Source organism: Labrus mixtus, chromosome 3, assembly GCF_963584025.1.
Source record: "Labrus mixtus chromosome 3, fLabMix1.1, whole genome shotgun sequence".
In the NCBI taxonomy this organism is placed as follows: Eukaryota; Metazoa; Chordata; class Actinopteri; order Labriformes; family Labridae; genus Labrus; species Labrus mixtus.
The window spans coordinates 24,203,301-24,223,478 of record NC_083614.1 but is presented as its reverse complement, the minus strand read 5'-3'; the positions used below and the strand labels follow the sequence as shown (position 1 = coordinate 24,223,478).

The following is a 20,178-nucleotide window of genomic DNA, read 5'->3' as shown; positions in this document are numbered from 1 at the left end:
GTCTTATTGAGTCTTGCAGTATTTTAAAGAACAACTTCGCTGCACCAAGAAACCAAAAGATTACTACACATTCTGCTCCACAAATTATTCAAATCAATTCCTCACCTGTGAAATTCTTTGGCCTCCATGTTTGTGTATGTTCTTTTATATAGGTTTTATATCCCTATTATACTGCAGTTTCCTGTAGTACAGGGACATTCTGAGGAAGATTGAGGCATTCATTTCTAAACTCTGATTTCTTGCTGATTATTTTCCTGTGTTTGCTTCTGCTTCCCTCTTACAGGCTTACTCCGTCTACGATGAGGAAATCGGTTATTGTCAGGGTCAGTCATTCCTCGCTGCGGTTCTCCTGCTGCACGTGAGTTAACTTATTTTCTATCCATCCACTGAGCCTGGAGTTTCATGGTCATACACATACACATACAGATACAAACATACATGCAAACCAACCTGGGTGGAACAAAACACAAACAACACAACACACACACACACAAACTATGGCCTTTCATGTTTAGCATAATCAGTGCATAGATGACACAATGTGAACGATCATCATATTTCAACAAGATCATGAGTGAAGCTTAAAAATATTAAATGAATATTAACATCCATTACATTTACAGAATAAATCACTTCATTGCGCTCTTTCTGAAAGGATGTTACCTTGATTTGACTAAAGACTGTGGGCGAGGGCTTTCTCTGGAAGTTTTTAAAAAAAAATTTTTTTTAGAGTTAACACTTTGATAAAAAAAAAAAAAAAATGTTGGCTGCACTGTCACTCTGTTTCTACAGAAACAAAGACTGTTTCGCATGTGCTAGGTGTAATAAAAGCTGAACCTAGACAATGCAAGACTAAATGAGGCTGCTTAGAGAGACATTGTGAGAGGAAGAAAAGCTGTTGCTAAAGAGAAAGTTGCTGACTGCTGAAGTGAAAGCAGTTTATAGCAGAATGCTGCAGATGAATAGAGGGAGCTGAAAGCATAAGACAGAATGAAAACGAGGAGTGGGAAAGAGGTGGGCAAGACACTCAATCACAGTTTGGTTTCAAGGTCACTGATAAATACACAACTCTTAACAACTCTTGCTGCCTCCACATTTTTTCCCATTACAATCATTAACTTATTCCTCTTTTGTTCAAAGTGTGTATGAATTTATCCGCATATGAACATAGCTGAAGTTTTATTTCAGAAAGATTTAAAATTCATGGAGGGGAAAGAGAGAGCAGTGGATGTTTGGTTGAAGTCCAAAACACAAGGGCAGCAAAGGATGAAGAGGAAGGATAGAGAAGGGAAAGGAGAAGAGGAGTGTGCGGAGGAGAGGGGCTGAGGAGAAATGGCGGGAGAGTCATTGAAGGGAACTGTGGATGAGTATAGAGAAGATACATCAGGATGAGGTAAGGAGGAGAGGAGACAGGAGTTTAATGGAGAGAACAGGGGAGGAAGTTACTGAGGAGGTTGCTTTTAAGGCGAGGAGGAGAGGGGAGGGAGGACGAGGGGGATAAAGGGAACTGCAGTAAAAGAAATCGAGAGTTATACAGGGGGAGGTCGACAGGTTATAGAAGAGGAAGAAAAGGAGAGGTCATGAAGGAGATGTCAGGAATATTAATAGGAGTCCGGGTTTACCTGCAGGAGCCCATTCAGCCCCAAACACACACTGTCAGTCTGATTAAATATCACCTCAGTGTCTATGAGAGTGTGCGCTTGTGTAAGCCAGAGAGAGCAAGGAGAAATAAATCCGAACAAACACACAGTTTAAAGCTTCTTTTATGTCAGTTATATTCATTTATCCAAGCAGCACACATACTGAAACACACAGTCAATGAAGAACTTACATAACGTTTACTTTACTCACACTTGCAAATTCAAACAAAGTATGACATTACATGTTATCTACACCTTTACTTCTTTCCTTTGTCCTTGGGTCTTTTTAAGAGCCAGTAATCTTAAATCAAAATGTCAAACGTGCCTTCTTCTCCTTCGCCATGTGGAGCCAACAGATCGAGTTAAGAAAAACTTTGCAAATAAATAAGTGATCCTATTGCTATAGCATCACAGTGACTGATGTGGCTAAAGAGGCAGATAGACATTAAAAATGAATCTGTTCCTTGTCTTAAAATGCGCTTTAACCACAAATGTCATACGGCGTTCCAAACAAGGGTTTCTGGTTTCATTTGTGGGCAGCAGATAATCGATTATCAGAGTCCGTTTGCTGGAGTTTAAGATGGTGTTTGTAAAGAGTGTATTAGCTTTTTTAAAACCCAAACAACTGCAAAGAAATAACCACAATTCAAATGCTATTACCAAACAATTTGACATTCAAAAAATCTGGGGAAACAAGCAATATTTGTTATTGATAATACACAGGTGTTCTGTATACAGTATTATTTGTCTTGTAGACATGTCTCCATTCTTAACAGAGTATACAGCATAAGATAGGCAAATTGCATCATACATGGAGAGGCCGAGCTGTAAAAGCCACCAACCACAATTCTTATTTCTACAATTTAATCACATTTTGTCTGTTTAGCAATCAATCAATCAATCAATCAATCAATCAATTTTTATTTGTATAGCGTCAACTCATAACAAGTGTTATCTCGAGACACTTTACAAAAAGCAGGTAAAAGACCTTACTCATTCCTATATTACAAAGATCCGGCCTATCCATCATGAGCACTTTAGCAAAGCAGCAAAAGTTACAGTGGTAAGAAAAAACTGCCTTATTAAAAGGCAGAAATCTTCGGCCGGATCCCCGGTTCATGACGAAACAGCCTTCACAGGCCTAGACTGCGCCGGGCTTGGAAAGGGATAGGGGGAGAGATGGGATAAGATGCAGGAAGAGGGATAGGGAGCAAGGGGGTGGGGGGAGGCAAGCCGTCCATCAACAATCCGGTGGGGGGGGGTTGTTCTGGCAGGCCATCAACCTCGATGAGCCTAAGAGAGCTCAAGAGCTCCCAGGAAAGTAGGTGGTTAGTAGCAATGCATTTGCTTTTTCCCATACGTCTGTCTAGCTCATGAATCTGTTGAATTAGCTTTAGCTAATTATCTGCTCACTTCGTTTAATGCAGCTTCAGTCAAAATCATCAAATGGTATTTGTCATTTTCTGTTCTGTCAGATAACCTGACTGTAATCTAAGAATATGCTGCTTTTATTAAATACTTTCCCATTTATTGTTGTGATTTGTTTTTTTTCCATGTGGTTTCAGATGCCTGAGGAACAGGCCTTCTGTGTGTTGGTGAAGATCATGTATGAGTACGGCCTTCGAGCTCTCTACAAAAACAACTTTGAGGATCTTCACTGCAAGTTCTACCAGCTGGAGAGGCTGATGCAGGTTAGTGATGCGAACGTTTATAATACTTAAAATTACAACGAATGTATTTATTACATAACTGGGGACAACATACTGTAATGCTGAGAAGACGGCGCTTGATTTCACAGATGAAATCAAGCGGACTATGTGGAGGAGGGGCTGATCGAGAAAGCTTTTAGATATGCAGATTTCTTCTTTTTTTTAAACAGTGCCCTTTTACTATTGTGATTAGAAACAAATATGGAACTGGATAAAGTCATGTTTCTCCCACTTGGCATTGCAGCAGGTTACAAGTACTTCAAGCCTCTGCAGATGTTGCCATTTGAAGATGCAGAGGTGTTACATTGAAACATAGTTGCAGAGAGTTAATCCAACTTGGACCCAGAATTATAGACTCTTCAGCAGCTTCAGCAGCGCACAGAATAGAAGAAAAGCTCAATGATTGGATGTTGTTTGCTTTGATGCAGACTGGGAGTCATATCTAATGTCTACATCTAAGTTTTTACCTTAACAGCCTGACAACATTTTATGTTTGTCTGTCACTGCAGTTTGTTCATTGATCTTTTTTATCTTGTTATTTTACTGTGTATGACTTTACTTTGTCTTTATTCCAGACACAGTGTTAACAGTAACAGTGATTACAACATCTGATGACACATATAAAACATAAAACAATAAAATAAGAATAAATGTGTTTAAGTTATAGGAGATATTATTGTCTCTATTAGCTTAGCAGGATACTGGACACTGATGAACAAGAGGCTGGTAAAGCCGCACTCCACTTGGTTGTAACTGCCTGAATCCACTCATTGATTAGAGTTTAATTGGGCCCTGTCCTCCTGCAGGCTGTCGTCTGTCAGCATCAAGATCAACCCAGTTAGCATCGACCAAATACGCTAGCTTTAAGGATGTTAGCATTGACTGATAATTATTAGCGTACAGGGGGTAGATCACTATCTGATAAAGTTAGGTGTCATGTGGCATGTTAAGTGTTGAGCTGCCAGAGTGGATCACTATCTGCCTAACTGAATCCTTGATTCCATCTACACACATGGACGCTACGACACACATGCAGACTTTTCAGCCTGAAAGCTACAGAGATATGCTTTTCGCATGTGCTCGATGTTGTTGGACAAAAAAATGATTGTAAAGGCAGATCATCTAAAGGGAAAAATAAAGTGAATGAAGATTGTCAGTATATGAAACAAATTCATATTCAAAAGGTAGAATCTTCACTCCACTCATCTTCTCATAACCACTTTGTAAATGTACATGCTTTGTTTAAGAAGATATCAAATTTCCCAGTTTTGCACTTACTGGAATGTGTTTGATGTATAATACTGGATATGTATCCGACTGTCTGGCAACTGGGATGTTGTACTGAATTTTGTTCTTCATTTTTCTTCTTTGGATTCTCTTCAAAGAGATTATCATCTCAATGGAACTGCATGATTTAATAAAGTATGACTCAAACAAAGTAATTTTGAATTTGAAATGACAAGTGGAACAAAATCTTTTAAAGACTTGTAAGTGCTGATTTATCTTTAATGTTTCTCCTCCTCCTTCTCTTCTGTCTGCTCCTGCAGGAACAGCTTCCAGACCTGTGGTCCCACTTTCAGGAACTGAACCTGGAGGCACACATGTACGCCTCCCAGTGGTTCCTCACCCTCTTCACTGCCAAGTTCCCCCTTTGCATGGTTTTCCATATCACTGACCTTCTGCTCTGCGAGGTAAAACCTGAGTCGCTGCACTAATTCATACTTGGAGGGTGATGTGTTCTACATTTTCGAGGGTACAATGAGGGGAGAGTTCCTCCAGAAAGATAAGAGCACTATATTCGAGGTAGAAATGGTGTCAAAGAAAGGTAGAAAATAATTTGTACAGATCACCGGGAAGTCAGGAGACAGGATGGAAACATCAAAGGTTGGAGGAAGGGTACATGAAAGGAAAAGGGGAAATAGAAAAATGAAAGGAGGGGAGTGGTTTAATTGTACAGTAACTTTGTACCAATATCTTCCCAATGTTGTCAATATGTCCTGTTTTGGCTTTGAAGGTCTGATCTGCAGTTGAATGATTTTAAAACTGGCATGAAATGAGGAATAAAGCTTTTAGCTGATCATTACGACCTTGAGAGTCTGATCAGGTGGCAGTTAGAGTTGCCAGACACACCTGATGAAGCCATATGGGTAATTAGAGTGCACTGGGAATGTTTAGCTGAGGCTTTTATCTCGAGATCAAACATAAAGCTGTGTTTTTATGGACAATAAACATTGTGTTTGGAGCACACCGACCCAAAGGAAAAGAGGACCAAGAACAAAGCTTTGAGGGACACCACATCCAACGTGGACCTATGAAGAAAGGCATTACCCAAACAACTTGGAGTTATTCAGAGACATTTTTAGTCGAGAAGAGCAGAAATTAGACAAATTGACTATTTTTCAAAAGAAATATAATGGTAACATATAATATACCACATATAGGAAGAAACCTAGGGAGAGGTGAAAAATATACTAGGTGTTATTTAATTTATTTTTTAAACTTGTGTTGTTCTGAAAGGTTAATACAGCAAAAGTCAAATGTCCTATTTGTTTTCTCTTCATCTTTCCCCTCCATTCCTCTATCACCCTCCCTCTTTCTGTCCTCCTATTGGCCTCAGGCAGAACAATTAAAAGTTTTGCAGGTTTTTCTTCTCCAATGAGCTGGATGATAAGAATCTGCTTGTATAACCAGAAATCTCATCTCCTGTACAGCTCCCTGTTGGTCGTCCTCTTCTTTGCTGTCTCAATCATCTTCTCCTACATATTCATCATTTCCTTTTCTGTCATGTTTCTCTTTCCTTGTGTACTCTTTATGCCTTTACCCACCTCTCTTACAATTCTTTACATTTTAACTTCCTTTTTTCATCTCGATCTTATCCAATGTTTCCAAGACAAACTTGTGTCTATAAACCCAGTAGTCTCTCACATGTTTTTCTGTTTTCTCTGTGTATACAGAATTCTGTTATTGGTAGCAGTCGTTGCCAGCTTTTCTTGTTTGCTATTTATTTGTATTTTCATCGCTGTTCATCTCCCTTTCTTCCTGTTGTTTCCTTTGTTCCCTTTCTGCCTTTGGTAACACACTGTGAGTTCATCTGTCTATAATAATTACTTTTAACACTTCCTAAGTCCACTCCTTATAGAAGTCTACTAAGCAGTCTCCTTTGATTATTCTTGGTCTCGTTTCCTCTCTGCTTCTTTTAACCCTTGGTGATTTAAGCTATTGGACTTTTCTTTGTCCTTAAATGAAACTGATTCACGTAGAGTCTCAAGGTCATATGTGAGTCACTTGATTATTGATAACCTTTCAGTTAGCAGATTTTTTTTTAACTTAAAGGTGGCAAAATCTTAATCCTAGGTCTTAGCCTGAGTCATTGACTGTATATACAGTAAATATGGACAATGTGACTATCAGTTGTGCCATTTTTGGAAATAGAGTCTGCATTGTAGAGATCAGCTGGTGGAGCTGGTGTATTGATGTACTAACCCAAACACACATTTATATCTGTGAATATCTCTCAGGTTGGTACAGTCCACAGCAGAACAGATTCTTGTCTTGAATTGTAGCACACACTTAAAGAAAATTGAATTACTCCTGTGTTGGTGTTTGTTTCTCTTCTACTTTGGCACACCGCCCCACAAAAGTCACATTTATCAACAGAGCTGTCAATAGTTGCATTTTACAGGTACTCCTTTTATGGCATCAAATAAAAAATGCAATTTAAACTTCTGTGACAAGTGAACACTTGGACAAAACTGGGCATGATAAGATCAAACTGATGGCAGAAACCATTTTTGGGAAACATTTTGGTTTTAAATTTTGACCTATGTCCCAACTGTTAACATGGAGAAGACATGCCTTATGACCTGTACTGCAGCCAGACAGTAGGGGGAGCTCTAGATGTTTTTATGACTTTATACAGTCATTATTCTCAATCTGCTTGATTTGAAGCTGAGAATTTTTGCACTCATCAATGTTATCTTGAACCACTCCTCTTCAGGCCCAGCTGTCACCGTCTTAGTCATCCTCCTTTTCTGCATGTTGATCTCTTCTTCTCTTGCATGAATATCTCTTGCTCAGATAGACTTTGAGATGATCTTTCTTTCTCTCATACACACCTTTCATCCGGCCTCAGCACAGTGGCACCATCTTGAGGCTTACAGAGAAAGGTTTGTGAAGGCAGAGCTCCCCCCCTCTCTTTTCTTTCTCTCTCTTTTTTTTTTTATAGATATTTTTAGCTCTGTGTTGCCATGTGAACTGGTTGTCACTGAGACCAAGTAGATGGGTGTTCCAAAGCAGAGCCGACATCAGCTTTACATTTTTCTCTCTTTCTATGTCAGAATCAGAAGCTTTTCATCTGTAAAACATGACGGGAAACATCATGTCCAATTTATGTACAGAAATAGGTGAATACAAACAAAACTTCCTAACACAAAAATCTGCTCCATGCTATAATCAGGGATTTATATAGAAGCATCATACATCTAATAATTACAAAATAGGTAAAGAACACTCTTTCACTCCACTCCACTCTTTCCACTTTCACTGTACCTCATGTTGTTCTCGATAGTAAAAGACATCTCCATTCAGTTTTATTTGTGCTGCAGTAACCTTTACATTTAGATATCTTTTTAGTAATGATACATTTTGGGCGCTTCTGACCTTGTGGTTGGTGCGTGCGTGCGCCCCATGTGCAAAGGCTGTGGTCCTCAGGGCGGGCGGCCCGGGTGAGGGTCCGGCCTGTGGCTCCTTTCTCGTATGGCGTTCCCCTCTCTGTCCCCCCCCCGTCCCCCCGTCCCCGTCCCCGAGTTGACTCTATCCACTGTCCTGTCTCTAATTAAAGGCATGAAAGGCCCAAAATGAAACCTTTAAAAAACAATAGTAATGATAAACTTAAGCTTCCCTTTCTTAAAATGTGACTTTTATTTCATATTTTTTCAATTGCTGCTTATACTAAGAAATAAACAATCGCTGTCAGAGAGGTAGACTTTACAGACTCGGCTTCTGATTCTCTTTTTTGCACAGAATCTGGGGGGACCGGTTTTCCCCTTTTGGGAACAAAGACAATTTTAATTTCAAAATACTATTATATAGGTTTTTTAATTAATAAATATATGAGATATTGTGATGGTTTACAATAAAACCTGTCCGTTTTTAGCACAGAGATCATCTTACCTGGAAAAATATCAAGGGGTGGCTTTCATTTCATTTCATGTAGATATATTTGTAAACAACAACAATGCAAGATAAAAGTTCATTCTTTTCATGAAGTTAGAGTGAGATGCAGCAGAGACTGTGAAGATTCTACTGATCCATATCTGTTAGTTTACCTTTCCTTGGCATAAACATATTTCTGATGTTTAACTTGTATTATTTCCTTAGACGGTTTTACTGTATTATATATCATAAGCTGCCAGAATGACAAGCTGTACCTAAAGCGTTAAATGTTTTTACATTTGCAAAGCCTTTTAGAAGATGATAGTTTGACCTCTGTTCATGTTTGTACTAACACATAATTCTCCTCTCTCTTTTCCAGGGTCTCAACATTATCTTCAATGTAGCCCTGGCTCTGCTCAAGGTTAGCACAAACATCATTTATGAATTTGCTAACAGTTTTTATTTTCTCAACTTTAAAATCATTCCTCATGTCAAAATGTTTTATTTAAACCAACCCAAATTGGTTCAATCTTTATAAACGATTTCTCTCAGTAGAAAGGTAAAATGTAATCTTTGCATGAAGATAGAAGAGATGGTCATTGCCGTCACATTTTAGAAGCATGTTTTTTTAAAGTAGTGAACTGAGAATTTCTGAAGAGTTGTTTTAATAGCATGAATGAACAGAAGAGTTGTAGTGAGTGAAACGTCTGACATGAGGAGTAGAGGTGTGACAGTTAATGTGTGGGCATTTCTTGCCCTCTAGTGATCAAATCAGAAACTGCATCGGAATTGCCCTTGAAAATAAATCAGATTCATGTGTGCACTGTGAAGGCGTATAACGTTTAGAATAATGTGCCTGCTCTTGTGTCCATTTACGTTTCTTACTGAGTTATGTTTTTGCAATATTTTATTTGTTGTTTTACGTGTTTTAGGCAGGATAGAAATTGTAATGATTTAGTTTAACTGCTGTGAGCTGAGGTAACTATCATTTATAAACATACCCCCCTCAAAGAAAAAAAATATGGTTTCAAACATAGTTTCAATACAGATTCCCTGACAAGTCCCCCCAAAAAATAGCAATTTTATTTAGAAAATGTATTTATATTTAATAAACAGAAAGTTTCATCAAACATAAAGTCACACAAACTAAGGCACAATACATAAGTCATAGATATACCAACACATCTAAACTAGACTTTACAAACACTATGTTATGTTACATAGTTTCTATTTGTTTGACATCAGGTATTATCATATTATTAATTTCACTCTACATAAGGATCATTGTTTTGTATTAGTAAAAGAAAGAAAGAAAAAATTTAAATTTTAACCAAATAAACTTCATGAAATGCAACTTAAGTCTGTATTTTAAGTGTAGTCAAATGAATTTTAAGAAAATATATACTTCTTTAACATCACCCAAACTAGCAATCCTACTGTGAGGGCAGAATCAGAGTGTGGGGTTCCAGTTTGATGTGTAATCAGATCCTCTCAAGTCAGGACGCATCTGTGATCATCTGCAGTGACATGTCATATCACATGTTGGTGTCTGGTTGTGTAATGTGGACATTCATTGTGGAAGTCAAGCTGCACATTGATGAACACTCAGTGATAAGGAACAGGCTTATTTGCCTCATCATGTTTTCCATTACTTGGTGCTGAAGGCAATTAACATTTTTCTAAGGTTATTATTTAAGGTTATGGTTTAGTTCAAATTCATTTCCAGCTATGAGCATCTCTTTTTGTGGCACTAAAAATGCAGGACAGTTCCCAGGTCTTATGGTTGAAGTTTGACTTCCAAGGGAATGGCATTTGTTGCTTAAAATGAACTCAAACTAGGAGGCACCATTAACAGAATTCACAATGTAACGATCAGTGTATTAAGCAAAACTCAAGTTGACACTGCGCATTAAACCTGAACAGCAGGTCAGGTGTCTCTTGTGGCTAATACGCTAATTTCTGTGCAAATACCCCATACAACTGCACTTCAAAATACATTTAAGAAACAACATATTTTTGATTAATCCAATTTTTTTATGGTTATCAAGCAAGTGGAAGACCTGATTCCACTTGCATATAAACATTATATTTTTTGCACAGAGAAAAAAAGACAAATGAAACAAAGGCTGATTTAAAAGTGGTAAAGCCAATCCTAATTTGCATATTGACTGATATTAATGATAATATAAAATTATATATAAAATTATAATATAAAATTATTATTCCCTTATATAGTAATGCAGATTCACTCAGGCCTTCTCTCTAAATAACTCATGAATCTTTAGTTTCAGGGAGAGAAAGATGTGGTGCATGCAATGGTCAGGAACGGAGAACAAAATGAGGTGAGAGGAGGGAAGAAGGGGCTTCCACAGGCCGCCTCTCATTGGCGGGGCATGACGGCATTGTCCCCCGAGGCCCCTCCTCCCTCCTACACCCATTCTGCTCTCTCTCCTCCGCTCTCATCACCCCTCCCTCCATCTGTGTTCATCTCCCTCCCTCTCCTGTTTAGCAGCCCCCATCCACATCACAACAGGAGCATATGCTATAGCATTAGCAATCTGGACTTGGAGGATAAAAGCTCTTCTTTTTTTTTTCTTCTTCAATCTCTACCTCCCATGGATGCAAGCTTACATCTGCCTCTCTCCCTCGGTTCCATGTTTTCTCTTGTCTCTGCCTTCCACTCCTCTACCTCCGCCTTTTCCTCTCCTCTGTTGGCTCTCCAACACGCTACCTCTTTCCACCACCACCACCCAGACCTCTGCAATGGAGCCGCCCCTGCAAGCCGCTAGCTGTTAGCTGTTAGCATCACAAAGAGAAAACAGAGGAGTACAGAGGCAAGGAAGATACAGAGAGTGAGGGAAGAGAGAGACAGTTGGAGAGAAGCACTCTGCGGTACCTTTACTCTGCCTCACCCGGCTTCTGGCCAGGAGCATCACTCCTGAAGGAACAACAATACACACACTCGTGCAAACACACATCCATTTAAGCTTTGTTGTTGAGAGGCAGAAGTGACTTTCCATCTGAAGGAGATGGCTTCCCATCTAAAGGATCTACTGACCGCTACAGACCGGATGTCTGGCTGCTGCTAATGGAAATCTGCCGGAGGGAGAGATACTTGAGTCCATGCTGGAGCTGTTGACCTGACTCTGCTTTTACTGCTCTTTGTTGGATCTGGTTAGACTTCAAATCACAGGGTTACATCACTGACGAGGATGAGCAACGAGACGATATCGTGATACACTTTTTTTTCTGTTTTACTACATGCTTCCAAACTCGCCTTGCTTTTTATGCATCACTGACTGGCTTAAATCTGAGTCAACGGGTTCAGCATCCACTCAGCCATAAACCAACAGGAATGCATCATCATCTCCTGGAGGCTGAAAAGGGCCAATGCTAACAGACCACATCTCTTCTGCTTCTGCTCAGGCTTAGACCAGGGCTCTTCAGATGAAAGGAATCATACTGTTATTTCAGGCAATTTTACATTTCAAAGAAAGCTAAAAGCCCCGTCAGCTTCATATCAGACTCCGCCTCCCGTTTGGAAATAGGAATACAAAACACATCGACTGCTTTGATGTGACGTCTTGCGCTCAGAGCCTTGAGCATTAAGGCCACTCAATTTTGTGGACCGAAGGGGTTTCTGTATCCGTCTTTGAAGTCTAACTGTGAAGGAAAATATTTAAAAAGACAGAGTACTGAGGCCCACGTGTTTAGAAGCTTTGTTGCTAAGCGACGGTATACTGGATTGGGATTGGTGGAGGAGTTTGACATGGAAAGATGAGAGTGGGCAGTGTGACTGGATTTCAAAGTGAGTCTGGCAGGTAGCTGGAAGACTCGGCATAATGCCTCAAGCAGCGTCACTACGTCATTTTCTGACTTTTATTTTGACGAACATTGTTGACATTTCCAGGCTCTGACAGTGGTACAAGCTTAGGGACGTCTTGTCCACTTGTCCAGATTCTGTGCTGCTTAGATGAACTGGAGCAACCTCAGCATTACATGCCTTGGATGCTTAGTCTTGTCTCTGCTGAGTTCCTGTAAAGCTTTGGGTGTCATCGCTTCTTTCCTATCTAGCGACTTGAAAATCCGACTACTGTGACTCTGCTTGGAGTGCTGCTCTCTGCTTCTTTTCCCTGAAGATTTGTCAAATTTTAGATACAGAATCAGACGAAGGAAACCTTGACTCGCCCGAGTTAAACACCTACCACCCCTTTCTCCTCCAACTCCCAAGAAACCAACTAGTACGTTAGGACGACACACTGGAGTCATCTGCCACCCTGGCCCCTGAGCGGGACCGCCCCTCTCCCTCACCCTGCCCCACCCCTCCACCGACTCCTCCATCCTCCCCTCCTCCCTCTCCTCCCCCTGTACCTGCCTTGACGCAGCACCTGCCCCTTCCATCAGTATCGGTGCGCAGGGCAGTGGAGGATGGAGATGGGACAGTGGAGGAGAGGGCCCACGGCAGTGAGGCATCAGCAGACTCTTTCTGCAGGGTCATGGGTCTCCTCGGGATGGGTCACCGGCTCTTCGTCCCTAAGCTGCTGGCGGTGAGAGAGGGGGGAATATGAAACAGATGCTGGATGAAAGAAAATGAGCATGCAGGGATCATCAGGTTTAGAGTTAAAGAGGAGAGGTTGTTAGTTTGACTTGTGTTAATAATGACAAGAGCTACAGATTAGGACAGAAAGTGAAAAGCAGGAAAGCTCTGTGGTTTAAGCCCTGGATCCTTCCTGGATTGAATCATGAGGAAAACTCACTGAAGATTCTATAAAGCAGACGTCTGAAAGAGATACTCGTCCCCACTACTTCTTTTTCATGCTGCCTATATTTTAGATTTCATCATCTTCATATGGATTTATTATAATTAGGAGTGTGTCTCAAACATGGTCTAACATGGAACATGTTGATTAGCTTTGCATGTGTGTGCATTTAGTAACATCTCCTGGAAAGATCCTTGTGACAATTCATTTAAATACCACAAGATGGTGTCATAGGTTTGTGTGTTTGTGGGGGGTTGATTTATTCTGTCAAAAGTATCCTTCTAACCTGTAGTTCAACAAGGTTTAAGTTGCTTTGTCCAAATTCCGCAACAGAGAAGCTCAAGGTTTTGTGTATCTGACTTTTATTTCCTCAGCGCATGGGATTTCTTCCTTTAAAACTAAAACTACAATCAAAGCTGTCTCCTTTAACCTGTGTGCTCCAACTCTCTTACAAGACAGTTACATATGAATCTGCTGGATGTATCTTGTCTCGCAAAATGAGAATGAACAGGCAGGAAACGTTTTACCAAAGATAAGAGCAGATATAAGAATGGGATGTGATTTAATACAATCAGGAATGTGAGCTTCAGTGTCCGATTATGCATGTGTAAGGTGACTCTGCTGTTCTTCTCGAGGGAACAAATGATATCATGATATCTGCTGCTGACCACATACTCTGGACAAACAGCTGCAGACACGGCTCCAGACTCAAAATAACACAAAATGTTAAAATGTCAAAATGTCAACTCTTATATAAACTTATTTAAGAACAGAAGCTGTAGCCTGAATCTGATTTCTGTAAACATTCTTATTGTCAATAAGTTCATAGCAGCCAAGGGTTGGCTTGGTCCGACCGATTATAATGTCCTCACTAAAAATGAAAATCAAGCTGTTTGAGGTTACTATTTGATTCTGAATCTTAATGACCGTCTCTTGTCTATCTGTCTCCACCACCGCCACTTCCCTATCCTCCCACCTCCTCTTGTCTCGCTCCAGACGTCTAAAGAGGACCTCTTACAGGCGGACTTCGAAGGGGCTCTTAAGTTCTTCAGAGTCCAGCTCCCAAAACGCTACAGAGCTGCAGAAAACGCCCGCAGGCTTATGGATCAGGCCTGCAACATCAAGGTAAAGACTGCCACAAACAAACATGAGAATTTGTTAGCCCCCTTAGTCCTTTCCCTGTTTCTAAATGTTTTACACAAATGGTTCCCGGAGAACTGTGAGAATGTGTTTGGCTCCAAGCAACACATTAAGGAATTCCTATCTTTTTAATTCCCCACTGAGTCACAAGCACCTTTAACCATAGGGGTCGAAAGTCGAGGGGTCTGCAGAGAGGTTAGTCCCTGTTGGGATTGAGTGAATTCATGACCTTATTGCAATATGAGCTACTCTCAACATGGTGATATCCCTGATTTCTTCACAGTACATTTGGACTCCAATAAACAGACACATTTTTTCACTCTAACTTTATCCAGACTCTTTCCTGCCGGCCCCTTGTAAATTTTAAAATTGTAATTTTAAATTATTTTAATTGTAAAATAATTGTAAAAAAACATCGGGGTGAACTCATGTGAGAACACAGCAGGAAATATTCAGGATAATTCACTTCATGCGAGAAGGACAGGGTGGTGACGTGGAGTATTTAGCAGCTACAGAGCTCAATGTTTCCCTCTGGAGTTGGTAAAGATCTCAGTTCAGAAAAACTGTTTGCTGAAAAGTTAACCATATCGACTTTAAGAGTGGTAAGCTGTGAATGAGTATGCAACTTTTGTTCCAACTGCCTTGCAAGGGTAAGAAGTGAGTCAGTGCTAGTTTGACATATTGTTTCCATCTCTGCTGTTATATTGGTGCTCTTTCATTTCTCTGTTGAGTCTTTATTGTATGTTTCTTTGTCATTAGCCGATAAAGGACGGATTTCATGAAGAATAGTTTTCTTTAAAAGTTGTTAGGTTGTGTGTGTATACTAAAATTCCCTTTTATGCATATACAAACACACACACATACTATACGCACACACAAACACGTTATCATCCTCCTATTGACCTTAATAAGGCTGCTGGCATTTAGGGAATTTGCTGAGGTCACCAGAGTCGGAAAGCAGCGAACAGTGCATATGAAAATGTGTGCGAGGTTGTACCGGTAAGTGTGTGTGTGTGTGTGTGTGTGTCAGAGGAGTTTGTTGTGATAGAGGAAGGAAAGAGTTGAGAGAAAGATGGAACAGATAATCATCCTTCCTCCACCCTTCTCTCTTTTTCTTGCTGTAAACTCTTTATCTGTTTTTCCGTATTTGCATACAGTTAATATTTCACATTTTAGACATCTTCAGACTTTCTTATCCAAACAAAACTTTCGCTGAGTAAACACTTCGTAATGTGGTGTTGTGTTCAAGGACATGTTGGCAGGGCACATGACTTTCAGTGCCTACATTCTCTCCTGTTTTCAGTGTGTTTCTGTGTTCCTCTGCACACAGGATATCCTGCACTGTGAAACACTCTTTATCTCTGGTAGTTTGGTCGCCTTTTTGCACAATTCTGGCGCGTTACATTCTGCAGTGTCAGGCCTTGTGCTGAGGAGAATGCACTAACACACTCAACATGTACATGCTCACATTGTAGGAAAAAACACGAACACTGCTTTTCACAGACTCTGCACGTCTCTATAACTGGACTGAGAGTTGGAACACCATCAAGTTATCCCCTTCTTGTGTGTTAAGATAGTTTTATTTAGATAGTAGATACATATTGCTTCAAAATGGAGCCGCCCTGCAAGCCGCTAGCTGTTAGCATCACAAAGAGAAAACAGAGGAGTACAGAGGCAAGTGTTCAACTGGATTGTAATCTGATAACTCTGAGGCCGTATGTTATGATCTACTTCATTTTCAAACTCTCAATTCACAGAAACGATACTGTTATTTATATGCATTGATGTTAGTTGGGAGCGCTGATAGCCTGGCGGTTGTGTCTTGGGCCCCATGTTAGAGGCTGTAGTCCTCCATGAGCGGCTGTGGGTTCGAATACGTCCTCGGCCCGTTGCTGCATGTCATCCCCCACTCTCTCCTTCCAACATTTCCTGTCTCTCTTCAGCTGTCCTATCCACTAAAGGCAAAAAGGCCCAAAAGTAAAAGTAAGCTAAATCTAGCAGAATATAAAACATCTGTGTTTTTCTACCACTGTGATCTAATTATTTAAGCTTACTATTAACAGAATGGTTCTCGTTATTGGCTGACCTAAAGTCAAGGTATGGGACGTCCAACTCAGTATCAACAAGTAAAAAAAGGGTATCAGAAAACCTCTGATTCCTCTTTCTCTGTTTGAAAACATCTCCAATTGTTGCCTTACTCCACTCATTTATTCTGTTTATTTCCTTTATTTGCCATGTGGCTCTATAGGCAAATGTAAAATACAGCATTGTGGACAATATAATTCATACACACTCACCAGAGGTAACTCTCCAAATAATTTGCCGTTAAACACACTTGTCATTATGCTGGATGAAGCGATACTGTAGTCAGGCGGGAGTTAGTTGGTCTGATAGCATCAGGACGGAGCCAAACATTGTATATCTCTGCTCATCGCTTGATCCTCCCATCTCGCTGATCTTTCCCTCCTTTGCTGTTGCTGAGTTTTCATTTGAGGCTCATTTACACTTACTGTCAGTGTTGTATTCGTTGAGTCTGATTGGGTCTTTAACTTGTATCACTTCCTGTTCAGCTCATAAAAATGGTAGCACACATGTTGTCAAACATGATGGAAAGTGGCTTCTCCTGGACATTCTTGGACTCTTGCTTACAAATGCAAGAGATGTCAGACTTTTTGGATGAACTGACTGAGCAAATCGTTGACTTAAATATTAAACTCAAATACAAAACACAGTCTAATAACCAGAGTTAACACTCTCACACAGGCGTTTGTCTGAGCTCCTTGTCTTCTGTTCAAAAGAATCGTTTCTCTACTGTCAGGTTTTCATACCGAACTCTCTTTTCATGTTTAAAATAGAATATTCCCAGTGGATAGAAGTAATATGGAGCAAGTCAGTCAGAGGGAGAGAGATAAAAACAAGACTTCAGAGTGAAGAGAAGGAGTAACAGAAAGAAGTACTGTTCTTTTTTCACTTCTCACTTTTTATCACCGACCCTTTGACTCGAGGTTTGGACAATATTTAGTACTTATGAGATATTAATGCCATAAACAAACATATTGCATTGGTAAAAAATAGCTAATTTTGTTCTCTTTAACAAACATCTCACACTTTGCTACTGTAGCAGCCCCCCACTTTTAATGTTTATTGCCACATGATAACTTACCTGAAACATTGCCAATATTATATACTATAATATAATATGCTATCAGTGTTGGAATAACCCTAGTTTATTTTGTTCGTATTTCAATCTAAATATCCAAAGGTATCAAACTTCCAGTGATATAAAAAAGAGAAAAGCAGCAAACCTTCATGTTTCATAAACTAATTCCTGCCCCCTCTTGGTATTTTCGGTTGAGAAATGCCTTTAACACTGAATATATAATCAGCTAAATAATTGTTTTACTAATTGTATCCCCACCTCCACCACTTTACTTCAAGCTCCTCCAAAGCACATACACACACACACACACACTGTTTCCATAGAGTGACTTTTCTGGACTGGGACACTTTCCAGGCCATGTGGTGTCTTAAGGCTTTTAATAGTGATCCAAAGCACACTTTTTAGACAAAGTCAAATATCATGAATGTATTGTGGGGTTAACTGTTGAAGCTGATTCTGATCATTTAGCTGAACGGACACTTTCTGTCCCTTAAGCTTTGATTAAGGTGGTCAGTAAACAGTACTGGTCTTGGAGGAGCTTCAAGAAGACCTGCAATGTCATCAGAGAGAAAGTGAAAACCAGCCTGTTTTAGCCACTTTATTTTCTCTTAACCCCCCTTTTTACATATTTCTCTCCGCCAACGTCTAAATCGGATCAGCAGAACAGCATAAGCTGCTTAAAACATCGAAAGAATTCACTGGCACCTTGGCTTGATGAACACAACGGGCAGTAGTGTGGCTTAGCCTTTTTCTGCGGATTATGGGAAGAATTTGAATTTCTCTGCCTTCTTAAACACCCGCTGGACCGCGGCTGGAGTGATGACTTTTCAGGAGAGAAATGTTGTATATTCATTGGCTGCTCAAGGTTTGACTGATTTTCTAGCAAATCCTTCCAACGGGAAAGCTCAAAAAGAGAGAATTGAGACATGAGTGTAGAAAGAGGTTGTGCACAGAGTAGTTTATTGGCATGAAAGATTTATGGCCAGATCCGGCCAAAAGAATTGCGTTGCTTTTGAGTGCGCAAAACCTGTGCAGGTGAGAGAAAGAGAGAGCGTGGAATCTACAAAGCATGTGCAAAGAGTGAAATGCCCGCAAACTGCACTGCAAGAAGAACGCGTCCTGGGTGCCCCCGTCTCACTTGTATCTATGTAAATTAGGGAATATTAAAACAATTCAGTGCAAAATTGTTCAAGGTTTTTTTTAAGTTGGTTGAATGTGATGTTGAAGTTTAGTGAAAACAAAACATTAGATTTTGTCACGTTTCTTCTTCCTTTTTGTTGAGCATGAAAAACATCTTTAGTCAGCAGTTATTTCTATATTATTTATGAACGTGTTGTTTTATTAATATGTGACTTACATTATTTATATTAAGTTTATTCAATTATTCATTGTAGCTCACTTGTTATTTTGATTACTTGCTCAGTCTTTGCATTCACTTACAATTCTCCATCAAACACATTATTTTAGGTTTCTCTCTGCTACCATTTTCTTTATAATATAACTGTAACTATCTAAGGCCGAGACATTTTCATGTAAAGATCTGACATACAGATTATGTTAACATTGCTATATTGGCCACAGTCATTGTAATATCTCCTGTAATTTGCCAAATGTTCTGAAGTAAAAACAAAGATGAAAATCTGCATTTACTGCGTGATTGCTGTAAGGCTCAGGCAACTTTTTTTTTTAAATCTGATTTGGAGAGTCAAAACTGGAGGCAGACGTTTTGAACATTTTGAGATAATTCCTCTTCTATGCCTCACCTAAAACTTCTCTCTCTGTTTTGTGAGTGAGAATTTTACAATTCAGCTTCATGATAGAGCCAGAAAGAGAAACATCAAAAGACAGCGACAGCAAAGTGAACCCATAGATGTTTGTATGTTTTCCAAAATCAAGAGGAAAAAGGAGGGGTCTGTTGCCATGACAATAGCGAGGTTGTCAGGTAGTTTAAGCTGAGGGGTCCCTGGTGAGTTTGTTGTAGTATCAGGCATCATCCAGGACAGCCTTTCACTTCTTACATTTTACTGTTGAAACAACTATGACTGTGGCTGATCTGACAACTTCCTGCATATTTCTCATAACCTCAAGCACACACACACACACACAGACACACACACACACCCAAGCACTAAGTGAAGATGTGTATACAAGCTTTTATCTTTATTTTTACCGCAGCAGGAAACAGAAAAGAGCAACTTAGAGAAAAGAGGGGGAGGGAGAGAGAGGCACAAATGAGACGGGCGATCAGACAGCGAGAAAGGAGGAGGAACTTACTCGGTGGAGGGGAAGAAAACGCAAACTCATCCTCCTTTGTCGCACACTTCTTGCGTTACAGAGAGGGAGAGAGAAGGAGAAACAAACAGGTGTGTTGTACTGCCTCCCCTCGCTCCCCCTCCTCCTCCTCCTCCCCCCCCACTGCCCCTCCTCCTCCTCTCAGTGGGCGGGGCTCAGCTCCTGAGGGACTCTTCAAAGCAGCCAGTCACCTCCTCTACACTCAGAGAGAAACAAAACCTGTCAGCTGCACTCTTCTCTGGTTCCTTCTTCATCTTCTTCATCATCTCTTCCTCCTTGCTGTCGGGGGGGCACGAGGAGTCAGGATGATGCAGGAGGTGTCC

At 40.2% G+C, this 20,178-nt stretch overlaps 1 protein-coding gene across 2 annotated transcripts in view; it reads left to right on the top strand.

Moving 5' to 3' along the window:
- rabgap1l (RAB GTPase activating protein 1-like) overlaps nucleotides 1-20,178 on the top strand; it is a 110,167-nt gene that overhangs the window by 73,220 nt on the left and 16,769 nt on the right. For both annotated transcript variants that reach the window (XM_061034110.1, XM_061034109.1), the window contains exons 15-19: nucleotides 284-358; nucleotides 3,206-3,331; nucleotides 4,897-5,040; nucleotides 8,883-8,924; nucleotides 14,260-14,388. In XM_061034110.1, coding sequence (XP_060890093.1) covers nucleotides 284-358; nucleotides 3,206-3,331; nucleotides 4,897-5,040; nucleotides 8,883-8,924; nucleotides 14,260-14,388 — 516 coding nt within the window. The remainder of the gene's footprint in view (nucleotides 1-283; nucleotides 359-3,205; nucleotides 3,332-4,896; nucleotides 5,041-8,882; nucleotides 8,925-14,259; nucleotides 14,389-20,178) is intronic.